Source organism: Rhincodon typus, chromosome 6, assembly GCF_021869965.1.
Source record: "Rhincodon typus isolate 14 chromosome 6, sRhiTyp1.1, whole genome shotgun sequence".
NCBI lineage: Eukaryota > Metazoa > Chordata > Chondrichthyes > Orectolobiformes > Rhincodontidae > Rhincodon > Rhincodon typus.
Genome location: NC_063337.1, coordinates 17,879,718 through 17,901,270, shown reverse-complemented (window position 1 = coordinate 17,901,270; position 21,553 = coordinate 17,879,718). Strand labels below are relative to the sequence as shown.

General features: G+C 40.7%; 1 protein-coding gene across 1 annotated transcript in view; it reads right to left on the bottom strand.

Annotated features, from left to right (window-relative positions):
* Positions 1-16,290: 16,290 nt before the first annotated feature.
* Positions 16,291-21,553, bottom strand: part of atp10a (ATPase phospholipid transporting 10A) — a 209,487-nt gene continuing 204,224 nt past the window's right edge. The window contains exon 21 of the mRNA XM_048597761.1: positions 16,291-19,365. Within this exon, the coding sequence (XP_048453718.1) occupies positions 18,660-19,365 (706 nt within the window). The 3' untranslated portion in view covers positions 16,291-18,659. The remainder of the gene's footprint in view (positions 19,366-21,553) is intronic.

The following is a 21,553-nucleotide window of genomic DNA, read 5'->3' as shown; positions in this document are numbered from 1 at the left end:
GAATAGTTATTCCTATTAGTTCTTTCATGGACAGAATGTATCTGAGACAAATAGAATGGTGAGGATGAGCTCAATTAGGTATTTCTCTTATTTTGGTTCTCACATCTACTATAAGCCTGATCTGGTAGATATGTTCTTCAGGATACAGTCAGCTAGGTAGGTAGTGTTATTGTCAAGCAACTTTTGGTGATGGATATTGAAAAAGCCATCCACAATATATTTTGTGACTATGCCAGCTGCAGTACTTTCTCCAAGTGGTGTTCAACATGGAAGAATACAAACCATCAGTTGAGGGTGGGGAGTTGCTGTCAGCAAGATATTCCCTTGGTCATGTCTGACCTGATTCCATGGAACTTCATGGGGTATGGGGTCAATATTGGGAACTGCCAGAGTTAATCTCTCCAGAAATCCACAGTGCTCCACCCCAGGTAGGCTTGTCCTGCTGTTGGGATAGGACAAATTCAGAATGGTGGAGCCTGGGAACATTGGCTGCAAGGAATTATTTCGTGATCGTGGTTATGTATCGTAGTTTCTTGACTAGTCTGTAGAATAGTTCTCCCAGCTTTGGCACAAGTTCCCTGATGTTAGCGAGGTGGTTTCTGCAGCGTCAATTGAGCTAGGCCTGCCATTGTAGTATTAGATGCCTAGGTCAGTGTGGAGTGAACTGTCCAATTGTATTCTTATGTTTTTGCTTGGTGATTTTGGTACTCCTGAATGGCACTTGCTAAGCCATTTTGGAGGGATGCTGTTTAATTATATTCAATGGAAATATTTAGGACAAAAATCATAGACAAAAGCATCAAAACCCGTTTTGGAAGGTTCTTGAAAGAAAAACTTTGGGGAAATGTCAAAGCAGATTATCATTCGAGAAGGCACGATGCAGAAACCCAAAACCAGTTTGCCCTCAAATTGACTGAATCCGTTCCATACCCCAGGTAAATTACTGCAGCATAAAAAGAAGCTGTGTCCGAATTCTGAAAATGCATGGATATTGTGCTGGGAATGTTAATTCCGAAAATCCAAATTGTATCTCTGTCAAAAGTAACTGGACTTCCACAAAACACAAGTGCAGATAGTAATTATTTTTTGTATACATAATTTGTAGCAATGGTAGATGTATTTACTAATTTGATAATATAAAAAACAGAGAAAAATCTTGCTTCTTTGTGGAGTCTTTCTAGATGACATTGGAATGCTACTGCAAGGACAGTTTGCGTTGGAGACAGGCACCCGTCTCATGGATTGGACCACTGTGCATCTAAGGACTGTTCACTCACTTGTTGTATTAGTGCTCACTCACTTTGTGCCTACTTTGATACTTACAGCATCCCTGCCTTCCCTTTTTGTGCTTTGCCCCCTCAGCTGGAGCTTAAAGACACACAGTACTTCTATCTTGACTTGCCTTTTGGTGCAGACACAAAGCCAGGCAGTTTGTCATATTTACCAGCAGCGATCAATCAAGGGGGGTGAGCATGTTCCTGTATGTCATCATGCTCCATTAATCTAATTCCATGTGTCAAACATGCTGCATGTGTTTCAACCTAAAAGCCATGTCTCCGAGTCAAGTGTAAGTTGTCACCCTTGGTTAAATCAAGGGAGGCATCCTTTACTCAGAGGTTCCAGAAGAATAAGTCAACAGTAGCGTTGATATCAGTCCAGGGGCTTGGGCACAGTCAGTTGACAGCTTAAAGTCTGCGGAGTGGGCCATGGTCAGCCCTATAGGTTCAGTGCAACCAGTCTGATGGTGTACGCTGGGGAGGTTAGTGGGGGAGGGGGCAGTTCACAGAGATCAGTCACTTATCGTTTAGGGCTGTCTAAGTTGGTCAAGGTTGTGAGCTATGCTCAGTCTTGAGGGTCTGCCCACTTAAAGTCAACGGCATGTTGTCAGGGATCACTGCTGTGGGAGGAAAGCTGGGAATTCAATTATGGGGCTTGGAGCAAGAATACTAAGTAACGTTTTAAATTTTATTCATTTATGGGATGTGGATGGTGCTGGCTGGGCTAACATTTATTTCCTAGCTCTAATTGCCTTCGAGAAGGTAGTGGTGAGCTGCCTTCTTGAACCACTGCAGTCCAGCTGCAGTAGGTTGACCCACAATGCCTTTAGGGAGGAAATTCCAGGATTTGACTCAACGACAGTGAAGGAACTGTGATATGTTTCCATTTCAGGATAATGAGCGGCTTGGAGGGGAACTTGAAGGTGATGGTGTTCCCATGTATCTGCTGCCTTTGACCTTCTAGATGGAAGTGATCGTGAGTTTGAAAAGTGCTGTCTGAGGATCTTTGGCAAGTTTCTGCAGTGTATCGTGTAGTTGGACATACTGCTGTCAGTGGTAGAGGGCGTGGACGTTTGTGGATGTGATGCTGATCAATTGGCCTGCTTTGTCCAGGATGGTGTAAAGCTTCTTTAGTGTTGTTGGAACTTCACCCATCTAGGCAAGTGGGGAGTATTCCATCACACTCCTGACTTGTGTCTTGGGGATGTTGGACAGGCTTTAGGGAGTCAAAAGATGAGTTACTTGCTGCAATATTCCTAGCCTCCAACCTGCTGTTGTAGCCACTGTGTTTATGTGGCAAGTCCATTTGAGTCAATGATAACTCCCAGGAGGTTGATAGTGGAGGATTCAGTGATGGTAAATGTCAAGGGGTGGAGGTTAGATTGTCTCTTATCAGGGATTTTCATTGCCTGGCAATTGTATGGCATGAATGTTACTTGCCACATGCCTGGCTATTTTCCAGATCTTGTTGCATTTGAACACAGACTGTTTCAGTAACTGAGGAGTCATGAATGGTGCTTATTATTTTGCAATCAACAGCAAACATCCCCACTTCTGACGTTATGATGGAGGGAAGGTCATTGATAAAGCAGCTGAAGTTGGTTGGGTCAAGATCATTACCCTGAGGAACTCCTGCAAAGTTGTCCTGGAGCTGAGATGACTGACCTCCAACAGCCATGACCATCTTCCTATGTGCCAGGTATGGTTCCAATCAGTGAAGCGTTTTCCCTCCGATACCCATTGATTCCACTGTTGCTCGGGCTCCTTGACTATAAACTCAGTCAAATATATCAAGGGCTGTCACTGTCTCTTCAGCTCTTTTGTCCATATTTGAACAAAGGCTATAATGAGGTCAGGAGCTGAGTGGCCCTGGCAGAACCCAAATTGGGCATCACTGAGCAGGTTATTGCTGGGAAGGAGCTTATTTGGTTGATCAGTTATCTCAGCCCCAGGAATTGGCAACAGTTCCTCAGGGTAGTGTCCTAGGCCCATCCTTCTTCAGCTGCTTCATCAACCATAAGGATGTTTGCCGTTATCACACTGTTGAGCATCATTCATGACTCCTCAGATATTGAAGCACTAGTGCTTGCATGGGCAAGTCCTGAACAACACACGCCACATCACACCACATAATAACTTGGAGGAAGGAAGAAACTGTATTGTAGTCAAATTTGCAGATGAAACAAAAATAGGTAGAAAGGTAAGTTGCAAAAGGAATACAAACAATTTACAGAGAGATATTGACAAGCTATGTAAATGGGCAATAAGTTGGCAAATGGAATGTAATGTGGGGAAAAATATAACTGCCCAGTTTGGAAGGGAGGACGAAAGAACAGTCTTATTTAAATGAAGAAAAACTGCAGATAGTTGCAACACAAAGGGACATTGGCGTACTTGTACACAAAACAAACACACAGATGCATCAGGTAATCGGGAAGGCTAATGGAAATAAAAACAGAAATTATGCAAAATCTCAGAAGGGGTCTGGCACATCCTTGTTCTGAAGAAAGGTCACTGGACCCGAAGCAATAATTCTACTTTCTCTTCACAGATACTATCAGACCTGCTGAGTTTTTCTAACAATTTCTGTTTTGGCTTTTTATTTCCAGAATCTGCATTCTTTGTTTTTTTGTTGTTTAAGGCCAGTGGAATGTTGGCTCTTATTTCAAGGGGGTTAGAGTATAAAATTAGGGAAGTCTTATTGAAACTGTACAAGGTGCTGGTGAGACCAAATCTGGAGTAGTGATCAATTATGGTCCCTAATCTAAGGAAAGATATTATTTTATTGGTGGCAATTCAGAGAAGGTTGACAGGGATGATCCCTGGTATGGAGGGATTCTCTTAAGAGCAAAGGCTAAACAGGTTGGGACTTTACTCACTTTAGAACAAGTGAGAAGAGTTTCAAACAATGACAGGTGATCTTATTAGGACATGTAAGATTCTTAAAGGGCTTGACAGGGTAAATGCTGAGAGGATGTTTCTCCTCATGGGATAGTCTAGGACCAGAGGCATAATCACAGATTATGGGCACCAATTTTAAGACTGAGATGAGGAGGAATTTCTTCTCTCAGAGGGTTGAATATCTTTGGAACTCCTTGCCACAGACAGCTGTGGGGGCAGAATCACTGTGTATATTTAAGTCTGAGTTAGATAGGTCCTTGGTCAAAAGGGGAATCAAGGGTTGTGGGTAAAATGCAGGACAATGGATGTGAGGAATGTTGATTGAGACATGATTCTACTGAATGGCAGAATAGGCCTGAGGGGCCAAATGGCCTACTCCTGTTCCTTCTTCTTATGGCCACATAAGTGCCAGATAATTACCATCTCCAATAAAAAACAATCTAACTATTGCCACTTGACATTCGATTGTATTATCATCACTGAATCGCCACTATCCACATTCTGTGGGCAATCATTGATTGGAAACTTAACTAGCTCAGCCGTAGAAAATCTGGGTGGTTTCAATGGCATGTCAGTGGCTAGAACGTTTATGGTGAGTCATTCACCTCCTGACTCCCAAAGTCTGTCCACTCTTTATAATGGTACAAGTCAGGACTGTGATGGAAAACTCCTCAATTGCTTAGATGAGGGTAGCTCCAATAATACTCAAGAAGCTTGACACCATTCAGGTCAAAGCTGCCCATCAACTGGCACTACATCCACTCCTTCCACCAACGCCACTCAGTAGCTGCAGTGTCTATCAGCCACAGTGACTATCATCTAAAAGATGAACTGCAGAATGCACCAAGGCTGTATAAACAGTACCTTTCAAATCCATAGTCAATTTCGCATGGAATAACAAGGACAGCAGGTGACAGGGAACACCTCCACCTGCACTTGCTTGATTGAGTGCAGGTCTAACTCTCATGAAGCTTGAAACCATCTGGAACAAGGCAGCTTGCTTGATTAGCAGACCATTTACCTCAAACACTCTCCACCAAAGCAAGGCTCCATACATACACACATGGTGAATTGTACAGTTGGACTACAGCATTTGAATGTCAAGTTGGAAAAGCAATATTGAAGGCAATTGGTCTGTGCACTGCATGAAGGACTTCCCACTCTATTTGGTCTTTGCATCCAGGAACGGTATTAGGGTAAGGACATTGATTTGGTCAGTGCTGGATGAATGGGTATATGAATAGGAAGTGTTTAGAGGGATATGGGCCAAATATTGGCAAATGGGACTCGATTAATTTAGGATATCTGGTCCGCATGGACGAGTTGGACCGAAAGGTCTGTTTACATGCTGTACGTCTCTATGATGCTATGACTCTATGCGGCGCAAAGTATCTGAAAGTTTGCCATATTAGCCATCGTACAAGAGAAAAGGATTGATTCATCTTTTTATTGGTCCTTGTGGTGATCCTAGATACAGCTTACTTAGTTGCCATGAATTAGACTGGAGTGACTAGGTTCAATCTAGCAGCCATCATTTTGTAGTAGACGTGGGTATAACCATTACACTAATGACAGCCTAATACTATGCAATTACTCTGATTGAGTCTGGAACACCATTTTCCACGTGATAACAAACTGTGGTAGCCGTAAAGTTTGAAGGTAAATTTTAATCACCAAGAGAAAATATAAAACAGTAGGTCAGACTGTCTACATATTTTCTACAAAAGGGTGGTGCTTTGGTTTAATAAGGCAATGGAAATAAACGTTAATATAAATATAGTGTTGTAGGTTATTCAACTAATATAATTTCCAAATTGTTGACCGATTAACAGATCAAAATTAACAAAACCCACCATAAATATCTCACTAACTTTTTTGAAAGGACAGGAAAGTTCAGTTGAAGGTTATCAGATTAGCCATGATCTCACTGAATGGCACAGCAGACCTAATGGGCTGAATGGCCTACTTCAGCTCTTACGTCTTATGGAAAGACAACTGGAATGTAAAGATAACCAATTGAAAAGAAACATCAACATGAATGGCTTCACTTTAAAATAGAAAGGACTTGGGATTTGATTTTAGAGAGAGAATTTAAAACACCATTCTGCTTCCTTCCACTACCTCTAACCAACCATAACCAGGAGGGGGCCTAAGTGATGTAGAGACACAGGCCAGTTTATTGGAATGGCTGGTTATTTTGCTGTAAATTCTATCTAAAGGTCTATGTAAATGCAACTGCACAATAAATTGATTGGTGGCACCATTGGGAGTGAACCACATTTTTGCTGCAGTCTAATGGTTACTTCAAGCTCTTTAAAATTCAACACGGGGCCAAACCACAGTCAGCAACAGAGCTCAGATCGTCAATAGGGACTCAATATCCTTTCCCGATAGAGAAGGACGTCTACTGGGGAAGGGTGGGGGGTCGTTTTCAGAGACAAACCCAATGTGCTTCAGTAAATGAAATGTTCTTTTGGGTAAATGAGATGTTCTTTTGGGTAAACTGTGATGAAAAAGAAATGATGAAAGCAGAAAAGGCCACAGAATGACTATCCTAAGATTCTCTCTTTAACCTCTGAGAGGAGATTGCAAAAGCAATGGGTAATGGAATCATGGCAGCCAAAATCTTGCAATACAACTGATGTGTAGTCTCTCAAATGTAAGATTTGCCAGTTAAGCCATTGCATCTTTAAGGATAGAACTGTATATTTGCATTTACACTATCTGTTTGGTGGTGACATGTCTATTTAATTTCCTAGCATATTAGAATGGACTATGGTCATGTTCCAGCCAGCTGAAATTAACTTTGGGAATGTTTAATAAATTCCAGTGTTTAGACACAAAACTTTGGTCTATAAAATATTAATTTCCTAATCCACCGTCTAAGGACAGGGAGATGGGCGGTTAGCTCAGTTAGCTGGACAGCTACTTTGCAATGGCATGTTGTTGCTAACAGCATGGATTCACTTCCCACACCAGCTAAGCTTTCTGTGAAGAATTATCCTTCTCAACCTCTCCCCTCACCTGAGGTGTGGTGACCCTCAGGTTAAGCCACCACCAGTCATCTCTCTCTAATAAGCGTCTGGGAGGGTGGAAACTTTAACTTTCATTCTGTGCATGAATTGTACCTGCTTTCAAATAATAATGGCTGGAGTTTGCAGGGATGCAATAAATGGTATTCTATGCTAGCACAATTCAAAACTTTCTTTCGCATTGTGTGGGGAAGAACTCGCCATAGGAGTATGAAAAGAAACCATAGCTCGGCTTTCAGAAAAATATTTCAAGCCAGTGACTCAACTCTTGGCAACACAATGGAATTTCCTTACTAAATGGTTCTACACACTGGAGCTTAGTTGTCACAGTGGTTTCTGGTTCATGAGCACCAGAAACTTCCCTGGAACTGTTTGCCAGCCGTAACTTTTGTGTGGAAACTGTTACCTGGGCTGATATCTGAGGTTTGGACTGAGGTTGTGGTGTTTGTTTCGTGGAAGCTCTGATGAGATTCCCAGCAGGAGTAAAACTGCCTGCCTTGGCTATAGACTTGGGTTGTGTTTGTGCAAACATGAGATTATCCAACACTGCAGGAACTCACACAGTGGGAAACTGTGGGTTCCCATTAATATCTGTCTACTGAGTTCATCTTGAAAATGAGGTGTTACTGTCATGGAAAACCATTTCTCACTGACCCCTTTTTGTTGTGAGGTATAAGGAATGCTGAACCTACTCATTACGATTTTGAATGTTATATCTGTCATGTAGTGTGGGAAAGATACTTTTACATTGGTTAAAGATGAATTTATTTTCTTACAGGGAGGCTTTCTACATCTAAACAAAAGGAGATTTATCTTGGTGATAAATACACTCAAATTTCCAACAGAATATAAAAAAAGCCTCAGTATTAACAATGGTTCTTTCTTAAAGATGTTTATCCCAAACACCAAAACTTGCACACAAATATAAATGGTCTGCTAAGTAATTGGAGCCAGTCACATAATTTTGTCAGACTTGTTTTTCTGCAGTTGCCTATGAAGTGCCTCCAGAATATAAATTGAAAACAGAAATTTCTTGCTTCAGGTTTTGTTTTTGCTTCGTACCATCCCGAAATAAATCCCTTTTCTGAAAATCTGCCATTGGGCTGGCAACATTATCAAAACCATGCCATGGCGGTGACACAGTAAGTTGTGGAGAGCAGGTGGACTTAAAGGTGGGTGTCCAGAAAAATTACTTGATCTAAAGGAGCACAACAGTCAGGAAGTTTTACAAATGGCTTCACATTCTCCAGGATATGGGACAACAAGATGAGCTCCAAATCTCGCTGTTCACTTCACAGGGCCTCAGACTACAGTGTGGTCAGGCTTGGTTGTGTGGACTTCCACAGTCAAATAGTTCAGAGGGTACCCTGATATACTGAGATCTGTCACTTGTGCAGCTGGAACCTGTGAAAGTGCAGCCCAAAGGGATGCCAGGCTTATTGGGCAGTGAAGAATAAAAGTCACTTAATGGACAATTGTAGTGACATGGTAACTTGAGGCAAATAGCTACTGCCAAAACACACAGCCAAGGCAATGTGAAATATTTCAAATATCAGAAAACCTGGGAATCAGCAGCCAAAATATTCCATATGTATCAGATAACTGATGTTTTCTAAGAATTACTGAGTCTGAAGTCAATCTGGTCTTGATAATTTTCTTGCAGTTTACTTCATAAGATAATTTAACCTGTACAGATAGAAGCATGAGCTTTTCATGAGAACATGTCTGCATAAAAGTGCTTTCTGAGGCACTTGCTGTTTAAAGGCAGTCGTAGGATTTAAATGGTTAAGAGAAAAATATTTGGTTGTACATATTATCCTTGAACCAGAATCCAGGCTTCTAACTGATATTTCCTCAATCCTTGAAATTATTTTGTGCAACACTCTGTCATAAATTTGCTCCACCAACAGAAGTGATGTCTCTTCCATTTTATTTCCCAAGTGTACAAGCAGCTACTTGGTAGTATTTGAACTTGAGTATCGCTGAAAAGAGAGACATACTGTCAAAACGTCTGATCTTGTACTCATCAGGACAAATGGAAGAATGTCAAAATGCGAACAATCCCAACAATTTATATAACAGGAGGAAACGGCGCTAATCAGTTGATCCTGATTGGCCGAGGCACTGCCATGGCAAAAGAAATAAATGTTCCACAAACTCTGAGATAATTAAAAAAAGATAGTTTTTTGGAAGAAGGGAATGGGTCCCAATGTATAACTATTTGGAGCTCCAGCATGCTTACATGAGCCACAATACTGGCTTGACTGATTGATTGTTAGCATTGTTGCTAGTGTAGAAATGATTATTCTGCAAGTGCTATCCAATTGCAGAATCACATGTAACAGCAGACTTAGTCAGCATGTCTCTCTTTTTACCAGTACATTTATTTTCCTAATTAGAACAATTACCATAATTCCACAATTCTTCCTCAACTGCAAAGTGCTACAAGATTTGCCAAGTATGTGAAAAGCACTTTAAAGTTCTTTACAAAATTAGCAGCAAGAAAAGTTGCATCAGGCTCTGTAATTCTATGTCACCAATATATTGCGCCATTGTGTTAAGTCTTCTGGTTTTAAGAAACAAGCAATAAGGAATGCAAAGGATTGAGTTGTTCTTCCTAATGCATTAAAATAACCATTTCTACTTACTAACAATAAGCCCTATCTCTGGCTGTATAGTGTTTTAGCAACTCAGAAACCTCCATCACTTTAGAAACAATATTCAAGTAACCGTTTTTTTTAGAAAAAGAAAATTGTAAACATCAAACAAAGAAATATTCTTTGAGATGAAATTAAAGCTTTGCTTAATTTGCACATTTTGGCAGTCACGCTTGCGCGTATAACTTAACTAAAATGAATTTGTACTCTTTATAGCGATTGATAAATGCTGTACCAGTTGACACAGAAAAATCATCAAAGATTTCCCTTAACTGTCCTACACATTCATAAAAGAATGCATAAGTACCAAAAGTAAATGAAGGTCAAACTTGTTTTACAGGCATATACACCAGAAAGCAGATCACAAAAGCTTAATTGGATCTGACTTTCAGATACATCGTAGAGGTGAGATACAATCAGAGCACAGTTCCAGCAATTGAGGCCATTCAGCCTGTCAGTTCTGTGCCATCTTTCTGAAACAGCATCTCCCTTTTCCCCGTAGTCCTGCAAATCTTTTTCTATTTCTAATAATTATTGGATTCCATTTTGAAAGCCATAATTGAATCTATATTCATTCTATATCCAGACAGTACATTTCAAATCCTAATCAATTTCCTTCCATAGCCAATGGTCTGCCAACACGATGACTCCACTTTGCTGAATGCACCAGTTTGGAACAGATTATATCTTGCTTTTCTTTCTTTTGAATCCATCCTGGATAAGGCACTTACTTGTTTGGCTATTTGAAAGCGGTTTGACAATTATGTCTCAACAATGCAATAGTTAATTTCCTTAAAGAAGTTCAGGAAAGTATCAAACATAAGGAAAAAGCATACAATTGTGCAAAGGTGAATGAGAGGTCAGCTGATTGAATGGAATAAACAGGCAGCAGAGAATGATTAAAAGATTAATCAGGAGGAAGAAATTAAACAATGAGAGGATCTAGCTAGAAATATGGAAATGAATAGCAAGAGTTTGAACACATTTAAAACAAAACAAAGTGAGCAAAGTGAGTAGGTGTAGAGCTGGATGAACACAGCAGGCCAAGCAGCATCAGAGGAGCAGGAAAGCTGATGTTGAGACCCTTGTTATATCAGATTCTCCAGCATCAGCAGTTCCTACTATCTCTGAGCAAAGTGAGTGTTGGTTCTCTAGAAAGGGAGAATGGAGAGTTAATAGATATTACAGAAATGGCAGATCAATGGAAGAAAAATATTTGTCTTCACTTTTGAGGATACTAAAATATCCCAGTAACAAATGTAAATCAGGAGGTGGAAGGGAGGGATAAACTCAGTGAAATTACAATCACTGCGGAAATGGTATTGAGTAAATAAGTGGTGCTGTGGGCTGACAAGTTCCTAGGTCTGTTCATTCTAGGATCTTGAAAGATGTTGATAATAAGGTGCATGATGTTAATTTTCCAATATTTGTTAGATTTTTGGAAAGGTTCCATCAGACTGAAAGCAGCAGATACTACACCTCTATTCAAGAATGGAAGGAGGCAGAAACCAAGAAACTATAGGTCATCTGCTTGATGTCAGTCATTCAGAAGGTAATAGAATCAATTTTTAATAAAGTCATAGCTGGGTACATGCAAAGTTCAAGACATTCAGGAAGCATAAGCCTGGTTTTGTGAGGGGGAAATAATGCTTAACTAATTCACTGGAGTTCTTTGAAGCAGTGAAATGTGATGCGAATGAAGGGAGCCAGCAGATATTCTGTACTTGGATTTCCAGAAGGATTGGGTGATATGTGACATAAAAAGGTTATTGGGCAAAGTAAAAGATCAAGGTATAGCGGGGCAACATATTAGCATGGATAGAAGATTGACTGGCTGGCAGAAAACAGAGATTATATATATATGGATGTTCTTCTAGTTGGCAAGTTCTGATGCGTTGAGTCCTGCAGGGGTCTTCAATTTTTAGAATTGATAACCATGACATATGTAGAGGGAACAAAGGCATGACAGCTCAATTTTCACATGATGCAAAGATGAGTCTTAAAGTATGTCATGAAGACACAAGGAGGTTGACAATGTATAAACATCAGTTGAGTTAGTGGGAAAAATCTGGAAAATTGAGACAAATGTAGGAAAATGCGAACCTCTTACTAAGGTAGATGTGAAAAGGATGTTTCCTCACGTGGATGAGTCCAGAACTAAGGGGGATCATTTAAAAAATAAGGGTCACACTTTTAGGGGCAGAGACAAGAAGATTAGAGTATTGTTGAACTCTAGAACTCTCTGCCTCAGAATGCTGTGGAGTAGGATCTTTGAATAATTTTGAGGCAGGGGAGGTAGGTAGATTCTTGTTAGGCAGGGCAGGCAAAGATTATTGGGGGTAGATGGGAATGTGGAATTCAAAACACAAATGAATCAGGATTTTATTGAATAGCAGCATAGACTTAAAGGGTGGAATGGTCTACTTCTGCTCCTAATTCGTACAAGTTTGTATGATCTAGCTGATAACTGAAGCTCGGGTGTAGTTTCCAGTACTGGATGTCTTAATCCACTAATACATTCAATATGGGGTATTTGCTTGTTAAAAATGCGATACAAATACAAGTTTTTATAATGGATATATTGGGCTTAAACTTTTTTTGATTAACCTGTTTAAATTCTACAGTTGTTTTTCAATTTTGAAGACACTAGATTAGGCAAACATGCCTTAAAAATGTTTGCATTAATGGATCCACAACTTGACACTGCCATCAAGACCCAGATGAAGATACATAAATACACTCTACTACCTGATATCTATCACCAGAAGCTCGGAATTGATAAAGTGTGGAAAGAGGCCATTCAGCCCATTGTGTCTGCACTGTCTCTGAGCTTTTTGACTTGGTTAATCTTCTTCCTTTTCTCCTGCACACTGTTCCAATGTAAATGATCATCCAAATCCTTTCTCAATGCCCCGTTAGATAGCTTCCTTCAGTGAGTCCAAAAGAGTGCCATTGTAACATACCACTAACAGTGCCATGGTCTGTGATGAAAGGAAATGCCTGGAATTCAAACATGTGGAATTTCCACTTCTGCAAAGGAGGAGAGCATTGGTTTGGCTTTAAATTTTACAATCACTCAACATCAAGAGGAAAAATTCACACTATTATCTTCTTGTTTGCAGATGTTGCTCGACTGCCAATTCTCTCTCCGTGACAGATACAGGCAGCTAAAAGAGTTATAAGTCTTTCGTCAATATAAAAGCCACCTCAACAGGCAATTTAGAGCTGTAGTTCCGAGTTAACAGCTAAGTGGTTTGACAGAACAAGAATTTTAACGAAGCGTAAGCTAAAAAGCAAAATGTCAAGGCAGCTGTCAAAGATGGAAAATGTCAGGCATGTTAATGATAAGAGTCACTGGAATTAAACAACATGATTACCACCAACACACGTTACGCACAGAGGATTTTTTTTAAGCAGAGGAAGAGTGAAATAAAGCCAAGGCTACACCAAGATTGGGAGGAATGAGGGAAATGGGACCAACCCATGATTATTTTACATCCTTAACATTGCAGGAGAAAGGCAGGAGAGGTAAGGAGTCAAGGCTCTGGACAAGAATCAGCCATGGTTGCTGTCAATGCAATAAGTCTTACTTTTAACATTGAGAAGCAAAATCTGTCTTCAATAACTTGATGTTTGAGGCAATTAAACCTGAAGTGTCGACATTTATTCATTTAGTCTGCATTTCTAAATTATAATTAAAGTCTTCGTTGGAGATACAATGGGAGTAATAGTAAGTTTGGCAATAAATTTTCTATTTTAGTGGTATAAAACTGTACACTGTAAGACTCCAGAACTGTGGTCCACACTATAAAATACATCGAGGCATTAGAGAGGGGAAGAAGTAGCTGCCTCGTTAAGTTGACTAAATAAATTGACTTGAAGGATTTATTGTCACTTGCATTTTACACTGAATAATACAGTAAAATACAGTGAAAAGCTTCAACTGTCGTCATTATCCAGCACCATTTTGAACAGTTTAAGAATAATGAATAAGAAGACGTAACTGAAAGAGAGTCTATCTTTGTTTTGCTGCCTCCATCATGAGTCCTGAGTTGCATGTTACTCTGAATAATGCTAGCAGCCTTCTCAATCTGGCTGTAATAGATTTGGGATCTACCTCTTAACCCCGTCCTATGGTAACATCACAGGGTAAGCCATTTTTCAACAACTCTCAAATGTTCTCCAGAGGAGGCACAGACCAAACTGGTATTCTACCTTGTTAAATAAAATACCCGCTGCGAGGAAACTTGAATGTTTAGGGTTGTCCTCATTGGAACAACGCATGTTAATGCATTGTAAGTGTTCACAATGATGACAGGAGGGAACAGGGTAGATGAAGGCAGACTATTTCCAAATTTGTGGGGCTTAGAACAAAACAGTCACAAGATTTAGAACAGAAGGCATGAGAAGCTTCTACGCACTGGGAGGTTGTGGAAAGGGGGATTGAACTATAGGGAATGGGACTACATGGTTCAATATATTGCAAATTCACTTACAGCACAGAGACCTCATGGCTTCCAGAAGAGCTAACTACCAAGTTACTGGTGTGTGGCCTGTCCCTCCAACCCCATCTCTATGTAAATTAACAGCAGTGGTACAAGGAGGCTGCGTAAGGGCCTTAATTAGAGCGATTGGGGTGAGGGGTAGGGAGGGAGGTAGGCTATCAGACACCTCCCTCACTGCTGCTGAAATCCCAGGGGAGGTGAAAAGTCCCCTGCCCTCCCACAATATTACAGACACCCTGTCGCCTGCTAGCTCAGGAAAGGCACAGAAATTCACCCTACATCTGGAATTTGTTTCGCTGCTGCTGAAAATCTGTTGTCAGCTGTAACAAGTTTATTTATCACTGCTTTCAAATAAGATGATGAATTGGCTAAAAATCAGACGACATATTAAAGCCTTGATCGTTCTTCTTAGAAATTTTTATTCATGTGTTCACCCGTGTCACTGGCTGGAGCATCATTTATTGCCTATCCTTAACTTGGCTTGCTAGGCCATTTCAGAGAGCAGTTAAAAATTAATTGGTGTGGATCTGGAGTCACATGTAGGTCAGACCTGGCAAGGATAGTAGTTTTCAACTTTAAAGGACATTAGTGAAGAACCAGATGGGTTTTTACGACAACAACGACAACAAAAACAGAAGTTGCTGGAAAAGCTCAGCAGGTCTGGCAGCATCTGTGATGGAAAGATCAGAATTAATGTTTTGGGTCCAGTTCTGAGGAAGGGTCACTGGACCTGAAACGTTAACTCTGATTTTTTCGTCACAGATGCTGCCAGACCTGCTGAGCTTTTCCAGCAACTTGTTTTTGTTCCTGATTTACAGCATCCGCAGTTCTTTCAGTTTTTATTGGGTTTTTACAACAATGGTAGTCATCATTAGACTAACTTTTAACTTCATTGAATTCTAATTTCACCATCTGCCATTTGATTCAAACCCATTAGATAGGGACAAAAGAACTGCAAATGCTGCAATCCAAGGTAGACAAACAGGAGGCTGGAAGAACACAGCAAGCCAAACAGCATCTGGAAGGAAGGAGCAGTCAACGTTTCGGGTATTACCTTTCTTCAGGACTGCTCCTTTCCTCTAGATGTTGCCTGGCTTGCTGTGTTCTTCCAGCCTCCTGCTTGTCTACCCATTAGATAGGGACTCTGGATTACAAGTCCAATTATCACTGATTCCCCATTTTGATGGCCAGTGCAATGTTTGGGTACCAATAAAATAGTGTTGCTATGGAACACACAGCAACCTTTACAGTACGAAATCACCTTATGGATATAGTAACTGAATACACTATTTATTTCTTTAGTTGTGGTTCCTAGAACTATTAATTTTCCTTGAACTATTAGCTGCAGCACAAGCCCTGACTCCCAACAATCTTAGCATTTATGAAGCATTCAGCATCTGAAATACATTGCCACTATTATGCACAACCTCTTGCCTTATTTAGGGTTTATTCAATAAATAGTTTAAACCATCACCACCTGTAATCAAAATACTTTTTCCTGTTTCTTGGGAGTCAATGACACCTCGAGGGTGAAAAAAAGGCAATATTAAATTACAACCCCACCATAACACTTAGTGTTCAAATAAAATTTACATGCAATTTTATAATACAATATCTTAAATCTAGCTTGCACTGTAAATGGATGGTATGAAATGATCAGTGAAATATAAGCAGCATCGCACTTACATCTTTCATCTGTCTCACATATCATCATTTAAAACTCATATCAATGTTGTTTTATTGCGTCTCCCGCCTTTAATTAGACAGCAATTTTCTGTTTTCCATTAATCCTACTGCCATTGGTCTTCAAAACAATCATGATAAATGCAACTTTCTGTTTTGCAGGCGGTGGTTAATGTGGTAAAAGAAAGAAATTTCAAAACACAGTCCAGTTATCGAGGCACAGCAAGTCTTTCAGTTGGTAGAAAGTAAGTCCTTTACCTTTTAAATTTTCACCTGTTTCTTACATTCTCACATCCAGTTGAAACCCACCAGTCCTCTCTTCTGGAAATCATTACCAATAGGTTGGGAATTCTCCCACTCCAATTCCCTTTTCATCCCGTGATCTCTGTCCTCTGTGCATGCAACCCTCCCCAATCAAAAGCAAGCACTGACCCAGGCAATTAAGGCAGAGGATCCTTCATATTGATCTTTTTGTTAGAATAAAGATAGTTCCTTCTCCAGAGAGAAAATTCAACAACGGCAGCATTTCTGGGAAAGCTGGATGAAGGTAGGAGGGATAGGAAGCAACCAGTTTGGCTGATAGGGTTAGATATCAAGGGGCTGAAGATCACCAGCATGAATCAGTGGGCAGAATGGCCTGTTCTCTGCTACACATTTCAATTTCCCTTGGTTTTGTGTGTATCAAGACCAAATGTGGTGTTCCGGTGAAGCTGGATTAGTGCCTGGCAGATTATGGGAGCTATGGAGTCAATTGAAGTTACCACAAAGATCTCGGCTTCTCAATCTCACCCTCACCTGAGGCACGGTTACCCTCAAGTTAAACTCATCACCAGTTGTCTCTCTGTCTCTTTCTCTCTGTCTCTCATTAGAGAGCAGCACTGTGGTCCTCTGGGACTAGGGCGACTTTACTGATGAGAGCTAAACTTATGGATTTAGTAAGATTCCTCAGCATAAAGCCATTAACTGAACTGTGATGAATGCTGTCTTAAATGTACTTTTGTTTTATTATCATGCAGGACTCCTGTCATTAATATAGGCGCTGTGGTAGGGTGACTTGTAAAACTTTCCACTGTATTTTTCATGCAAAAGTACACATAACAATAAATTTCTATTTCTACTTCAAGATAATACTCTTTGTGTGTTGATTTTTCCATCATTAGTTTCTACACCCATATCTGAATTGGAAAGGCCGCTGTGTGAATGGTGCTGACAGAGGAACTTTTCCCACAGGTCTAGAGCAAGGGGTACCTCCTTAAAATGAGAGCCAGACCATTCAGGAGAGAAAATAGGAACCAATTTCTTACACCAGAAATGGTAGAAGTATGGAACTCACTTTCACGCAGGACAGACTCCAGGTTCATTACCCATTTCAAGTTAGAGATTGATAGCTTTTGGTTAGCCAAGGTCATTAGGCTATAGGAAAAGTATTAATCAGACAAGGCAGGTGAATGCAGATCATCCGTGATCTCATAGGGCAGCAGAAGGGGTGAGTGACCTACTCCTGTTGCTGCTTGAGCTCCTTATGCTGACATTCCAGCATCTTCGGAAGACTTGGCACTGCTGCACCCGTGGGAGCAAGGGGCGGGGTGGAGATAGGTGCAGTTACGTGTGAGAAGCTTGCAAATAGCTGTTTCTATTACAAATTTGGACAGAGAAAGGAAATTCAACACACGCACACACACATACATACACACATACACATACAGACACACGCACAGACACACACACACTTTCACGCACTTATACCACCACAGGATCTCATCAGCAAACAGTGTTAAGGGATTAGTGTATATATTACAATTATACCATACATAATGGGTATTGTTGGATCGGGGGAGGGGGAGCCTGATAGGTTTCAGACTTCACAATATAGTGACATTTTCTGCTTGGTTTGTGATACTACTAACATAGTGGACTGCTTTCCTTTGATCCTTGATGCATAAACAATGCAAAGAAAAATAATCAAAATGTCATAGAGACATAGGGATGTACAGCATGGAAACAGACCCTTTGGTCCAAATCGTCCATGTTGACCAGATATCCTAACTTAATCTAGTCCCATTTAGCAGCATTTGGCCCATATCTCTCTAAACCCTTCCTATTCATATAGTCATCCAGATGCCTTTTAAATGTTGTATCAGCCTCTACAACCTCCTCTGGCAGCTCATTCCATACACACACCACCATCTGTGTGAAAAAGTTGCCCCTTAGGTCCGTTTTAAATCTTTCTCACCTTTAACCTATGCCCTCTACCTCAGAGCTGTCTCAATCTTCAGCTGCGGGGCTCTTCCTCTTGGAGGGGAAGAGGAAGATGGAATGGGAGGCAGATGTTTGTTTAGGCACAGCATTTAACTGGAAAAACAGAACTGGTCAGTCACCTTGGCAAATGCAAGCTGCATTTTGGTAACAGCATTATTTCAGACAGTTATATATTAAATTTCGCACAACTTTTCTCTATATTCCACATGTGCAAATTATAAAATACATATTCTCTTATTTAGCGCTCATGAAAAGATGATCTAATATTAAATATAAAATTTTATAAGAAAGACTGAAACTGTGCAAAAATTTAAAATAAAGGCACTTTAGATGGTCAACGCGTGGTCACAATGGAGTCATTTCCAAAGAACTCTCCTCCAATGAGTTTGTTGGAATCCAAGTGTCTGGAAACACTTCTGCAGAGAGTTTGCCACGCTCTGGTTTTATGTTACCTGGCACCAAGCTTTCACTTTCCACTGTCTGTGTCTGTAAACCATGGTGACAGGAGGAATGTAAAAAACACACTATGTCATTAGGAGATGCTGTTGATGGCCTACAGTTTAGTGAGTGTAAATTTGTTGGATCTACATCAGTATGAGTGATCGGTGGAACTCCATCCACTGGGAAAGACAACTCTGTCGTTAAACCAGGCTTCTGAAGTTTGTGCAAGTGCGTCTGTGCATCTCGAATAGAAACAGATGATGAGCAACCATTCCACCGAAGAGAGTAATTTGCACTTTCTGTCAACTTCGTTGTCGGCAAGCTGGTTTCTTGTAACTCAGGCGCATGTTGTTGACTGAATGGTCCATTAGAGATTTGGTTTGTATCCAAGGGGACGCTTTGGCTTGTGCTGATTGAGGACTCATCAGCTCCAATCCCAGAATCCTTTGAAAGCGGCATTACCAAGTCAGGTTTCGATGTAACCGGCCAATTGCCTTGTGCGTTCCATTTCTGAGCCTGATTGAAAGCCGTGGGCTGGAGTCTGTCCAGCTGACGCCCCCGCTGGATTGGAGTGGGGAGCAATGTGCTTTGAAATATTCGGTATGAGTACCTAGAGAAAATTGTTTCCCCGAAAGAAGGAAACAGAAACAATTGCAAGATATTAAAACAAAAATAGAACCAACGTTTGAGATTTCTGGGAAAACTAAAAGAACAATTGAATGCCAGATTTACTTACATATGATTCATTCATCAATGATGCACATGCAATGTATTAACTATCTTGGAAAATAACAGTTCACGTTCATCTATCTTTTTATTACAACTACTGAATAAACAGCTGGAATTATCACACAGTCCTCCATTGCCAGTTTGTTTTAGATTCCTACAAATCACCGGATTGTAAATGTTTAGCAACGGTAGATTTGAGGGAGAAAAGAAACAAAAATGGCAATGATATTCATTCCGTTTCCATCAACTTTCTTTCTGTCCTTATGTCGGCTGAGTTGCGGGATGCCATACTTGCTCATCCAAAGGTAAATGGGAAAGGGAGTTTGGGTAAAACCCAGGCAAAGCTTGGATATAGTCACAGAAATCCATGTGTCAAAAGGGGAAGGAGAGAAAAATGTTGATTACCAAGAGGATGAAAGATTATTGCAGATATGTGGGAATGTAGAGTTGAGGTTAAAATCCAGACACAATCATACTGAATGGCTGAGCATGTTTGAAGGGCCGAGTGGCCTATGCTTGACCTTTATTTGTGTATGGAATGAACAGCAGCTACAGTAACTGACTGTCCTCGAGTGCTTAAAAACACACTGTCCTGATACATAACCTTGTGTAAAATTCTACCTAGAGGAAATTGAAGGTCCTTTCATTGGCGCTTACTTGGATCATCGACTGTGTGAAAATTGGACAAATAAATACATAAATGACATAAGCCTTGCAAATGAAATTTCCAGCTCCAGAGCATGTACTACCATATCTTACTCAGGACAGTGAGTTGGACAGGTTTATTGATATTAAGTCAGCACTATCCTTCCTGTTTTCCAGCAGTTACCACTTCCTGACAGACAGTAGTAATGACAGAGTCAGAGGGCACAAACGATGCTTCTGTGTAAGTGGCTGTGTGGTTGCTAGGAGGTCTGCAAGAGTGACTGTGATTAACACCTATTAATAAGATGAAAAATGTGCTGTTTATGAATTTGCAGGTACATGCACTGCTTCACTTGGTTTTTCAGTGTCCCACTGACATGATAACACTAATAGCTTGCACATCATGGCTTTTCTTTTGAAATTTGATTTGATTTATTATTGTCACATGCTCCTAGGCACAATGAAAAGTTTTGTTTTGCGTGCAGTACAGGCAGATCATACCATACAAAGTGCATTAGGGGAAGAGAACAGAGTGAAGAATATAAAATTATGGCTGTAGAGAAGGTGCACGAAGAGTGAGATCAACATTAAATCTAAAATTTGACAGGTCCATTCAGAAGCCTGATAATATTGAGGAAGAAGCTATTCTTGAATCTGTTGGTATGTGTTTAAGCTTTTGTATCTTCTGTTCAATAGAAGAGGTTGGAAGAGATTATAACGTAGGTGGGTGGGGGTCTTTGATTATGTTGGCTGCCTTTTTGAGGCAGTGGGCAGTGTAGATGGAGACAGTGGATGGGAGGTTGGTTTGGATGATGGGCTGGGCTGTATTCACAAATCTCTGTAGTTTCTTACAGTCCTGGGCGGAGCAGTTGCTGAAACAAGACAATATATTATCACGGAAAAATTAGCCAACTGGCTGTCAACGCTGGTCTGTTGAGAACTTCAGCTTTGCACTCTCCTCCTAAATCCGTACCAACCTATAAGCAACTGACGCCCAATCTACTCATTTGTCCTATTCTTCCATGAGATGTGGGCACTTCTGGCAAGACCAACATTTATCGCCCATCCATAACTGCCCTTGATCTGAGTGGGCAGTTAAGAGTCAATGCGTTGCTGGAGTCGCATGTAGGCCAGACCAGGTAAAAATGGCAGATTTCCTTCACTGTGCCACCATCTGCCCCTGCCCTCTATAAAACATACAGCGGGCAGGAGTTTCCTGTGGATTTTGGAACAGCCTGCCCTGCTGACAGTGAAAAAAACACCCACAATTGTCCGTACAAATGATCGTTTCCAACCCATGGCCAGGTTATCGATGCTGCCAGACCAATCAGAGGCAGAGATAGTAGGAACTGCCAATGCTGGAGAATCTGAGATAACAAGGTGTAGAGCTGGATGAACACAGCAGGCCAAGCAGCATCAGAGGA